We start from the raw sequence: 11557 nt of genomic DNA on the forward strand, positions 1-11557 counted from the left end.
CGGCAGGCGCAGAGGGATGACACACATCCACGCGCGCCGCGGGGCCCCCCGCAGCCCTCCCCTGGGCTGGACTCCGGGGGGCCGCGGCAGGAGCTCTGGGCGCGGGCGCCAGGTACCACGCCCCACGTTGCGGGGCTCTGCGCCCCTCCCTGGGCCGCGGGGAGCACAGCCGCGCGGAGGGCGCGTGCGCACAGGGCAGGTCGCGCAGGAGCTCCGTCGGGCTCTCCTCACCCCCGGATCCTAGGGAGCAGTGAATGTTTTGAATGTGTGCTTTTAGGGTGCAGGTGGGAGGAAGGGCCCGAGAAGGGGTGACCCTGAGAAGGTGCCCTGCGTGGGAGGGAGCGAACCGCTTAGACTAACAGCCGTTCATTCATTTCTCCAGAGCGTTTGAGTGCTCCTGTCCCAAGCGCTGGTTGTAGAAGAAAGCCGTTAGGCTCGGGTCAGGGAAGACCCCCTGGAAGTGGCGCCTGGGCTGTCCTTTGGGTTGACTGGGAGTTATCGAAGAGTTTAGCAAGGACGCTGGCACTGGCCACTCGGACGATAAAGCAACACCGAAATGGAGGCCTCGCGAGTGCCAGGTAGGAGTTACAGGTGGCAGGAAGAGGAGGTAAGCTTCCGAGACCGATTCAAGCTGGGCATGCGCTTGACGGGATTTCACTGGGCGGCTAGCAGCAGGGTGCTGGAGAGGAAGAGGCAAGACCCTTTACCCTTGCAAGCTCACAGCCAGCCTGTGAGGACTTGTGAAAGCAGTAAATAAAGGGAAGTGGTAGTCAGGCTCTAGGTCTTCAACACCTGAGTTTACTGTTAAGGCAACTGGTAGGATCGCTCAGCTAGGGGCCCAAATGTTGAATGCTTAATTGCTGCGGGTGTCTGACCCTGTAGAGAAAGGATTGTACTTCATTTGTCAGAAGGGATTAGGTTTCACTGAATAGAAGTAAAATAGGTGATTATCTGGTATGCTGGCACTGGCTCTCAGCACCACAGGCCCACAGGAATGTAGAAGTCCATAGAAGGTGCTGCTGGCTGCACAACTTTCCAGCACAAAACCAAAGCATTTTTCATATTAATATCAAGTAACTTGGAGTCATAAAACAGGTTTTGATCTATCAAAACCTTTCCCAGTTTTGACTTGGCAAAATCTCAGAGTATTTCTAGAGCCCTTTTTGAACACACATTCTCAGAGGAAGTTTAGCATTCCCATATTTGTACCAAGGGCTTACGGGAGAAATTCAAAGACTGATGCTTCTGAATTGTTTTCAATACATATGCATTTAGTACACACGGATGGTCTCTCTCGTCATTTACTCCTGGAATAAAGGATAGTAGATAATCGGCAGACACCAGAACAAAATGAAACTAGTAAGACTTTGGGACTACCACTGTCCATAGAGCAGTCAGGGAACAGCTCCCTGCTGTGCTGTATGTTCCGGCTTTCTCAAGGGAAGTGGTTCCCAGCACCCAGAAGAGGGACAGGCAGAAGCAAGCTGGTGACAACAGTGAGGCAGGAGCTTGCCTGCAATGTATACCACTGTGGCTCAAGATGGATCAAGGGGATGAACAGTAGCTATTAGGGAGTGGCATCCAGATCTCTTAGGGCCTCAGTGGCATTGCTGGGACTCTGGCTTTTGCTGTGAGAAGCCACTCAAGTATTCTGAGCCAAGGAGACAAAACTATGACTTTCCAGTTTAGCAAGAACATTCTGGATCCTGAGTGAAGATTCTATTGTAGGGAGCAAGGGCAGGAAGACTGACTGTGGCAACCCAGGGTGGGGATTTTAGGGTGAGAATAGAGGGAGGGGTGGCCTTGGAGGAAGAAAGCAGGGGCCAGATTTAATGTTGCTGATGGGTTGGACGTAGGGTGTAAGACATGTGAACCTAGCAGAACCTTTTTGAAACCCTAATGGTTCTTACTTTCAGGAATCCCTCCTTTCCCTAGTCTTCCCTTTATAGCACACACCTTATGTATTTGTCCTACTCCCCTCCCGCAATACATAAGTTCCTTGACAACACAATTGTTTGCTGGCAACAGGCCCCACCTGCACGTAGCAGACGCCTCATATGACAGATGAACCCTATTACCACAAATGACAATGTGGATGTCATAACAAAGAAAGATGGGTTTTATTTCCACTAACCTCCTGTAATGTATTCCATTGGGTACAACTACACAAAAACAACGGTCATTTCAAAAGAGTTGGTTTAATTTCAGGTGGTACGGAATTTGGGATAGAATAAAGACAAGAGCACACTTCAGTAGAATGCTGGTCTGCGTTTACTCTGATCTTACAGCTAAAGTAGAAATGGCTGAGTGAGAAGAACTACTCTTAAGAGAAAACCACTGTATAACTTAAAAAAATTTTTTTTTGACTTTACTAAATGTACAACAGGCCCAAGACAATAATTCATTCTAGCTACAGGTGGCAAAAGATGGTATGGCAGGGAATCCAGATGTTTACAGGAATGGAATTAAAGATCACCATTGCCTCAGGCACAAGGAACAGCTTACTTTCTTCCAGATTTCTTAATTCCACCTGTGGCTGCAAAAGGGGAAAAAAAAAGGTCTCAGCCAGGGAAAAATACGGTTCTTATGGTAAAAGCCCCAGAGGCCTGATACAGATCCTAGTAAGGATCAGCCCTTGTACGGGGCATTCTTGACACAGATACAGATAGGGCTTTACCAATACTGGCTATTCTGGGGAAAAGCAGGATAAAGCAGGGGCACAAGTAATGACTGTGCACTGGTCTGGATCTACACCGTGTTGTGTATTTCACAGACCGGTGGGCGATTAGGTTCTAAAAGCATACAGCACAGTATAGCACGCTAAGGAGCCTGGACTGTATCCCTTAGGCACATCCAGAAGTGAGGACTCATCATGCAAAACTACTCACTAGAGTTAAGATCAGTAGTTAAGAAATGTTTTATGCAATGAACAAGCGGTAGAGTACGAATTTGAGGCAAGAAATTGTGGAGGATATTTGGAAACTCAAGTAATTTGTGTCTAAGATACATGAATTTTGTGTTTCCATTCCTTCTCTGAAAAGGCGCAGCCCAGAAGGCCTGGGAGGCGGGCGACGTCTTTTCCAGAGCTGCCCGGTCCCGCCCGGCAGGGCCGCCTCAGCAGCGACCCGAACAGCCGGGCCCTCAAAGCAAAGGCGAGACTGACGCCCGGTCCGGGCCTCCCTTACCCAGGGGGCCCTTCCCCGCGGCCTTCGCTTTCAACTCCTCGAGTTTCTTCTGCTCCTCCTTCTGCTTCTGCCTGAACGCCTTGTCCTCCTAGGGAGAGGCAGGCCGGGTTCGTGCGGGTGTCCCGGGGCCCCCGCGCCCCCCCCACGCCCCGCGCCAGCCTTTACCTCGTCCATCTCCTTCGCCTGCTTCTTGGGCTGCTTCAGGGGCTTCTTCTTGCCACCTGAGGGCGACAGGAGCACGCTCAGCCGGCACCCGCCCGCCCATCCCTCCGCCCGGGCCTCCGCCGGGGCCCGCAATCCCCACACTCACCCTCACGGCCGGACATGGCGCCTGCGCCCCTTCCCCAGACCCTGACGCCGGAAGCGGAGCCCCGACTCGCCCCATGCGCCTGTGCCTCTCCTTGGGCCCGCTGATTGGCTCCGAGTCAGGAAGTTGTGCCCACACTCACCCTCACGGCCGGACATGGCGCCTGCGCCCCTTCCCCAGATCCTGACGCCGGAAGCGGAGCCCCGTCCCGCCTCCTGCTCCTGTGCCTCCCACTGCCGGAAGCGGCCCTCGAGAGGAGGGTGCTGAAGAGTCAGATCGGCTGAGGGTCGGGCGCCAGGCTTGAGTGACACACCGGGTACGGAGGCCGGGGTCGCCCGGCTAGGGGAGGGCGCGGGGCCGCGTCGGGGAAGGCACTGGGCGTACGCGGAGGGGCGCGTGCGCAGGCCCCGAAGCTCGGGGTTTTAGGAGCAAGGCCGGCCGGCGAGTCGGTCCTGGCACCTCCGGCCCTGCGGCTGTGGGAGCGCCGTTTGTGCTGTGGCCCGCGTGCGGCTGCTGGCATGTTCCTGTGCCTCCCCAGTCCGTTCCTGAGAGTGTGCTTCTGCGCACAGCACTCTCGGTGCTGCGGTGCCCGGTGCATAGGGCTCTCGTGGGCGGAAGCGGGGCGCGGGCCCGGCGGGGCGCGCTGACACTTGAAAAAGGGAGCAGGCGGTGCAGACATTTAGCAGCTGAGTGGGGGCAGCCTAGTGTGTCCCAGCAACACCCAGAAGGTCCGCGAACGGTAATTGTGAGGGGAGCGACGTCTCAGCTCACCTCGTGGTCAGCATTAAGCCACGTATACAGTGTCTAATCATCACGTTGTACCCCTTAAACTTACACGATGGCATATATCAATCTCCACAAAAAGGGAAAAAGAAAAGGTCCGTGTGGTGCGCAAAATGAGGAAAGGGAGACCAGTGGGAGAGGATCTAAGAGAAGAATAAGCCAGGAGGTGGATGCTCTGCAGGCCATGGAAAGGGTTTTGGCTTTTACCTCCGGCGGCAGAGGGAACCATTAGAGGGTTTGAGCAGAGACATGGTCTGAGCTGTGCTGTGAAACACTGGCTTCTCTGCTGACAGTAGACTAGGAGCTGGAGTAGAAGCAGGGAGCCATGTCAGAGGTTCTTAGGATAACCCAGGATAACCCAGGCAGAAAGTGTTGATCACTGGGATCAGGCTGTGGCTGTGGCAGGGATACGAGGGGAAGGGATTCTGAGTTTAGAAAGGAAGTGGCAGTGTGATGGGAGAGAAAGCAGAGTGGGGGATGATGCAAGATTTCTGGTCTGGTTTGGACTTAGAGTATCCATCAACCAAGATACTCTGCTGTGGAAAAGGCAGGTTTGGCAGGGGAGTTCGACCCCCATTAGCCTTCCAAGCAGAGATGCGGGTTGGGTGGTTCAATAAATGAGCCAGGAATTCAGAGAAGCCGTCTGGCATGGAGAAATCAGAGTACAGTGTGTTTTCTTTAAGTAACAGCTTTATTGAGATTTCATGCACATAACATACAGTTCACCTGTTTGGTGTGTATGGTTCAGTGGTGTGGTTTTGATATGTTCACAGTGCTGTGCACCAGTCCCTACAATCCATTTAGAACATCTCGGAAGGTGGTGTTCAAAGCTGCTGGGGCATGGTGGGAGCAGAGGCCAGATCAAAGAGGCTTGCAGAGACTGCAGGCAGCATGTGCACCAGTCTGTCGAGGGGTTCAGCTGTCAAAGCGGGGAGCTGGCAGTGCTGGAGGGCAGGTCATTACTGACTGGCATGGAATGGGGAATGGACTCGGGGCCTAGTTTCTGCCTTCCCCAGAGTACAAGCTCTTTGAGCAGAGGAGTGACAGGAGGTGGAAACGGGACACACCGGCAGGCAGGAAGGCACTTGGGAGTTCACAGAAGTTCTCTTCCAGTTTGTAAATGTCTTCTTGGTGAAACATAAAGTAAACTGTCTGCTGCGGGCGAGGCTGAGGTGCAGGTGGCTGGAGCTGGGGGGCGTGAGACAAGTATCAGGAAGGAGACAGTCACCTGCACGGCGGGGCCAGACTCCGAGCTTGGCCCTCAAGGCCCTGCCTGGGCTGCCCATCCCCCTGAACAGCCTCTCCACTGCACTGGCCACCTTCCAGGGTTCAGACGACCTCAAGTGCACTTCCATGTTCTCCCTCTGCCAGGAGCACCGTCCCTGTGCAGAGAAGCCTGGGAAACACCTGAGTGGGCAGGAGCTGAGAGGCAGGCAGCTAGGAGTGGGGTGGAGGTGGAGAGGAGACCTTGGGGTGGAGGAACAGCTCAGAGTCATTGGCACGTTCCCTCACGGAGCAAAGTCCCTGCTGTCACCAAGCCTACAGTTGAGTGAGGGGCTCTGCAGCACATGAAGAAGGCAACATGTGTCTGATGGAGAACAATAAAGCAAGTGAGGTGGCCAAGGAGGGAGAGGTCAAAGGAGGCCTCGCTGAGGTGACATTTGTGCAAGACACTGAAGCCAGCCATGCTCCTGTAGGAAGCCCGGTGCAGGCGGAGCGAGTGGTGGACATCAGCCCTGGGGCAGGATCCCGGGCGCCGGCAGGACGGGCAGTTGCGCCAGGTGAGATGGGAGCTGTCAGAGGGCTTGAACCGAGGGACATGCCCACTCCGGAGCTGCCAGAGCATCTGCAGGCTGAGTGACAAACAGCAGCTGGGGCAGCCAGGAGGCTGAGACTGCCTAGGATGCTGCAGCTCACTTCTGCCAGGGGTGAGGGGCCACCTGGGTCCAGGAGGGGGTGGCTGGCAGGGGGGAGGCCAGGAAAGGAGGCCAAGAAGGCTGGAGGAAGCTGGGAGTTGGGGGGATGACTTCAAAGAGCGAGGGTGCGGCACACTGCAGACACTGAGAAGCACCTGTCAGGTGGCAGTTTGCAGTGTCCCCAGGAGGGTAGCCTTGGGGAACGGGGTCAAGGCAGGGGGCTGAGGAGCTGGTGACAGTCTAGGTGGCCTCCTTTCTGCTGAGCACTGCTGAGGATGGTGGGTGCTGTGTTTAGTGGGGCGGCAAGGCCGTGTGCTCCTCTCTGCCGGGGGTACCCGTGCAGAATTGTTGTGGGGTCACAGCTCTTGTGCCGTGAGCACTGCTGGTGAGGCCTACGCAGCTTGCCTGACCTGCAGGGCATGGGGTGGTTGTGTGTCTACCCATGGGCCTCATGAGTGGGGCTCAGGGATTCAGGTGTGGCACTAACCTGGAACCACTGTTATTCTGTGGCTCCCAGCTCGGCCAGGAGGCATGTATGTCCCTACCCAACCAACTTTGTTTCAAAAGGGCCTCAGCATGGTGCAGGGGGAGGAGGCTGGGATGCTCTGAGCAGGTCTCTGTTCCACATCCCTTACGTCACGAGCTCCCTCTCTGCCCAGAGCTCCTCTAGTCTGCCTGTCCCTAGCACCCCTGGTTTTTTTCTCTGGCCTGGTTCTTTGGCCACCAAGTGTCACCTTGACAGGCAGAGTGGGGCTTTGGGGGCTTGGGATGGGGAGGGGTGACTGGCCAGAGGAGGTGCTGCTGGCCCAGGTTGGCCTGGAAGCCTGATGGCCTGGTCCGCTCTTGGGCTCAGGCGGGGCCTGACTAGGTACTGGGAGGCCCCGTGCAGTCGAGGCACCCAGAAGGGCAGTTGGGGCCCAGATATCAGAGCAGGGGTGAGAAGAGGATCAAAGACACCTGAACTGCGGGGCAGCGCCCGGTTGGAGGAGATGCGTCAGAGGAGTTGACCTGAAACGTCGACCTGGGGGCAGAAGACAGTGGGTGGACCTAAGAAAAGTCCTCTGTGAAGACACCTCTTCTCTGGTTTTCCTTCACTGTCTCCCCTGGAATTGTCTTCCCAGAAGAGAGCTGAGAGGGTTTCTGCCTTGGGACGTGGACAGGCTGTGTCCTGAGACATGAGTGAGACCCATCCGGTGCAGAGGCAGCCTTGGGCTGGGCAGCTGGTTTTGAGGGCCTTTTACAGGAGTCTTTCCTGAGAGAGAGCCCTTTGGCTCCTGGTCGCCCCAGGAGGGTTCATGGTTCTTTGTGGGGCTGGGGCTTCTCAGTATGGGTACAACTGATGTTTGAGAATTTTCTTTGACATTACCAGAAAACTGGGCACCAGGTGTCAAGTCACAAGAGATACCTGGGGATTCGGGGAAGGTGGGTGGAGGAGAGAGTCTGGTTCATGTGGCCTCGTGGAGGGAGAGGGGAGACATGATTTCCTGTGTTTTTCCCTAATGTGCTCTGATGTCTGGAGCAGGGGGAGGCCAGGCCACAGTGGCCGCAGGCTCCAGGCCCAGCAGAGTAGTGCTCAGTTTGGCTTTTTGATGGAAATGTGGTGGTTCAAACCTGTCTCTAAGCCTTGAAACTAGCTGATGCCCAGCCTTTCTCAGCTGTGAGATGATCTTCTGGTGTCTGTCCCTCTACAGATCTGCCGATGCCAGGGCACAACCCTGTGTTTGACATGCAGTACGTTGTGGGTGCATCCCCCGTGTTGGTGCGGAGAGGCCTCCTTGGAAGTGACCTGTCGGTGACCAGGACTCTCTGCAGCCCAGGCTCCAGCCAGCCAAGAGAGAAGGGACCCCAGGAGGTGGCCCTGGGGCTGTACCACCGCCTCATAGCCCTGGGACAGGCCCTGGGGCGTGGCATTCGGCAGCAGGCATCCTCCACAGCCAAGACATGGTGGGACAGATATGAGGAGTTTGTTGGACTCAGTGAGGTTCGAGAGGCCCAGGGAAAAGTGACCGAGGTGAGGAGGGGTGGGTGGTCGGCCCTGCCTCCTGACTCGGGAAGGGCAGCTCGTTGGTGCCTGCCAAGGAGGCCGCCAGCCCTGGGGTGCTGGAGGGAGAGAGCTGCCTGCGTGGTCATACCCCTGTGCAGCGTCCCCAGCCCCTAGGTGCACACCTGCTTGGTGGGGTGGGCGGGGCCCAGGGCTCAGCGGGAGGATCTGAGGCAGGCGCTTGGGCCTGTGGAGGTCATGACCCGGGCCTGTGAATTTTAACTCTGGGGCATAAGTACGCTTGAGCCCACAGGCTCCTGTCCGGTCCCCGTCAGTAGGGTTGCTGGGGCTGCAGGACCCAGAGTGTGACCGGTGGCTGTCGTCAAGTTCCTCAGGGGCATGTTACTTCCACTTCAGAGGGTAAATCGGGTGACCTGATCGGCGTGTGGCAGGGCTGCACTTGAACGACCGCAGGGTGAGCCAGGGTGGTGTGTCTGAGGGACTGTTTCCCCCCTTTGCGCTGACACCCGCTGACCTCTTCTCAGCCATAGCCTTGGGGGAACAGAGCTGAGCCTGGGGGCACAGAGAGGCGGCAGCCGCCCCGACTCTTCTCTCTGCAGGCAGAGAGAGCATTCATGGTGGCTCGAGGGCTTGTCCGAGAGGCGCGAGAGACGTGGGAGGGTCAGCAGGACAAGCTGAAGGAGGTGAGGGACCGCTTGGACCGCATCTCCAGGGAGGACAGCCAGTACCTGGAACTGGCTACACGGGAGCACAGGCTGCTACAGGTAGGTGCCTCTGGGGCGCCCTCCCCTGCCTGGACGGGACCCGACCTGGCATGCCTGGGGAGCCACGGTGGGAACCCAACTGGTCTGGTGGTCGGAGAGCCGGCGAGGAGGCCGCCAGGATCCCTGCGGAGGGCTCGGGCCCAAGGCTCTGGAGCCTCTCGGCTGCCTCCTCCCTGGTCCTGGGGTCGGTGATCCAGGGCAGTGCTGTCCAGGGGCTCCAGGTTCCTGAGGAGGGAGCCCCACAGGGGTCTGGGCACATCCCCCCAGGCACACACCTTGTAGACGTCTGTGCTGTCTGGTCACATCCAGATGCTGGACGGGAGGACGTGTGGCCCTTGGTGGCCACCCCCAACTAGGATTGTGCTGCCCTCATTCACTCAACGCACGGGCAGTGCGTGACCTGTGCCGTGTGTGAGCTGGGCCCCAGGCACGCGGTGGCAGGACAGCTGCTGGCGGCTGAGGCTCGTGCCACATGGCTGCTGGATGACACAGCTCTGCCTCTGCAGGAGGACAAGAGGCTGCGCGTGGCCCACCTGCATGCCGAGGACTCTGAGCGGGAGAGCTTCTCCCTGCTCTCGGCAGCCGTGCGGGAGAGCCACGAGAAGGAGCGTGCTCGGGCCGAGAGGACCAAGAACTGGTCGCTTGTGGGCTCTGTCCTGGGGGCACTGATTGGGGTGGCTGGCTCCACCTACGTGAACCGCATGCGGCTGCAGGAGCTGAAGGCCGTGCTCCTAGAGGCACAGAAGGGGCCTGCAAGCCTCCAGCAGGCCCTCCGAGACCAGGCCTCCAGCTACTCCCTCCAGCAGAAGGGCCTCCACGACCTCATGGTGGACCTGAGGGGCCTGGTGCAAGCCGGGTCTGAGCAGAACTCTGGGACCCGGGCAGGTACTCCTGCCACCCGAGACCAAGACGTCCTTTCAGCCGCCTTGAAAGAGCAGCTCAGCCATTCCAGGCAGGTCCATTCTTCTCTAGAGGGTTTGCGAGAGCAGCTTCATGGCCTGGAGAAGACTTTCAGCCAGACGGCCAGGGCGATTCAGCTGGCAGAGGCCTCAGCCCGCCCAGGCCTGGGGCAGCTGGCAGACGGCACGCTGCCTGGCCCCTTGCTGGAGCCGGGGAACTTGACCTTGGCGCTGTCAGACATGGAGCGGAGGCTAGAAGCCCAGGTCCACAGGAGCGCCCTCTGCAGCACGCTGGTCACTGGTGTGGCATTCGTGGCCACACTGCCCGTGCTCTACCTGCTGTTCAGGACCAGCTAGCCCCTGGGCCCTCCCCGCGAGGTGCCGAGAGGGTCGGCGTGGATGTGGGTGTAGTTAGAGAACCGCACAAGGAGCGAGCCTTTGAGGGTGAACACAGCCTCGGCCCAAGTCTGAGCACCGCCTGGCTCCCCAGTCAACCTGCTTTGCTTTTAGTAATGCTGGTTTACATTTTCAAAGCTGTGCAAATGTCCAATTAAAATGCCTTTGAGTCTGTATTTAAAGTAGTTTTCATCAGATTTTTTGCCTGCTGGGAATTGCAGTTTGGGGCGGCTTCTTGGTCTGGTCCTGGCTTGACCATTTGGAATGCACTTCCCCTTAAGGCTGGCTTTTCCGTCTTGGATTTCCTGGCCTGCCCTCCGCTTGGCTGACCCTTCTGTCAGGTGGCCTGGGGTTTCCAGTGAATGGAGCCTGGCCTTCTGCCTCCCGCTGGTGACTGTGGTCACTGCCCTCTCCTGGGTCACTCTGCATGGCAGGGAGGCCCTCCTGGCTCCAGTTCCTGAAGGACAATCAGAGGGGAGCAGGGCAGAGGGACTGGGGGAATGGTTGGTGACTTACAGGAGACAGTTACAGGGACCATGGCCAGTGTGGGCCCCTGGTGCACAGTGCTTGAGCAGCCCTGGTGTGTCCTCCTGCACGCAGTCTGGGGACGCTTCTTCAGTCATGAACAGGGCCCAGCCCACCAGCCCTGTGACCAGAGGCAGCAATGGGGAGGGACCCAGAGGTAGGAGGTGCAACGGGGTGGCATGGAGGTGGCCTGTCCTGAGAACCCCTCACCTCTGCTTTTTCTGGCGGCTAACAGCAACCTTTGACTCCCTGGGTCACTGCCATGGGTGGCCTCGTGTCCCTGAGTAAACAGCAGTGGGGAGGCACTCTACCCGGGGAGAGTGCTGGAGGCCCCTTTTCAGAGCACACCGAGGTTGTGGAGGTTGCGGGCAGGGCCTGCGTGTGGAGGCTTCTGCAGGCTGACCTGCTGCAGGGGCCTGGGGAGAAGCATTTCCCAGGACGTGCCCTTCCTTCCAGGACCCATGCCCAGGCCTTGGTTGTGGCCTCCGGGCTGTGAATGTCTGACTGCCTCGTCCCCTGAGCACACGGCCACCCCATCCTTGGCCTTGTTTTCTGTGTCCGGCTTCCCCAGGACGGCATGGGATGAACTGACTTGCACATGGAGGGTTGCCCCTGATGGGGTAGCAGGTGCTTATCTGAGTGCAAATGAAGGCTACCGCAAAGCCCCAGGTCCCCCTCTGGGGTGAGGCAGGTCATTAAGGGTATAACTTGATGGAATGGATTTGGGGAGGGGAGGATTCCAGGCGGGAGCTGTGTTGGCAGGGAAGCCATATTGGTGAG

At 57.8% G+C, this 11557-nt stretch overlaps 1 protein-coding gene and 1 long non-coding RNA gene across 10 annotated transcripts; one reads left to right on the top strand and one right to left on the bottom strand.

Moving 5' to 3' along the window:
- The first annotated feature begins 7 nt into the window (after window positions 1-7).
- On the top strand, window positions 8-10428 carry CCDC51 (coiled-coil domain containing 51). 9 transcript variants are annotated; one of them, XM_036878086.2, is made up of 5 exons: window positions 8-112; window positions 383-607; window positions 7883-8202; window positions 8793-8957; window positions 9464-10428. In XM_036878086.2, exons 3-5 carry the CDS (start codon window positions 7891-7893, stop codon window positions 10211-10213), a joined length of 1227 nt encoding a protein of 408 aa, XP_036733981.1. In that variant the 5' UTR covers window positions 8-112; window positions 383-607; window positions 7883-7890; the 3' UTR covers window positions 10214-10428. The 9 variants fall into 9 exon arrangements, with proteins under 9 accessions (XP_036733981.1, XP_036733983.1, XP_036733982.1 ...); XM_057488041.1 differs by lacking the exons at window positions 8-112; window positions 383-607 and adding exons at window positions 3772-3808; window positions 5973-6056; XM_036878088.2 differs by lacking the exon at window positions 383-607 and having other exon boundaries at window positions 90-112.
- LOC118908526 (uncharacterized) lies at window positions 2099-3641 on the bottom strand. The gene is made up of 4 exons (XR_005023219.2): window positions 3496-3641; window positions 3351-3406; window positions 3186-3273; window positions 2099-2536 (listed from the first exon to the last, which is right to left on the bottom strand). It is a non-coding gene; the product is annotated as an uncharacterized LOC118908526 (long non-coding RNA).
- Window positions 10429-11557: the final 1129 nt, after the last annotated feature.

Source organism: Manis pentadactyla, chromosome 1 (genome assembly GCF_030020395.1).
Source record: "Manis pentadactyla isolate mManPen7 chromosome 1, mManPen7.hap1, whole genome shotgun sequence".
In the NCBI taxonomy this organism is placed as follows: Eukaryota; Metazoa; Chordata; class Mammalia; order Pholidota; family Manidae; genus Manis; species Manis pentadactyla.

What these genes read in the sequence shown, in the direction of transcription:
- CCDC51 (XM_036878084.2), top strand. Translation starts at nt 5,858, where the DNA reads ATGTGTCTGATGGAGAACAATAAAGCAAGTGAGGTGGCCAAGGAGGGA. An exon ending in AGGACGGGCAGTTGCGCCAG is followed by an intron (nt 6,057 to 7,882) that starts GTGAGATGGGAG and finishes GTCCCTCTACAG; the next exon opens with ATCTGCCGATGCCAGGGCAC. An exon ending in GGGAGCACAGGCTGCTACAG is followed by an intron (nt 8,958 to 9,463) that starts GTAGGTGCCTCT and finishes CTGCCTCTGCAG; the next exon opens with GAGGACAAGAGGCTGCGCGT.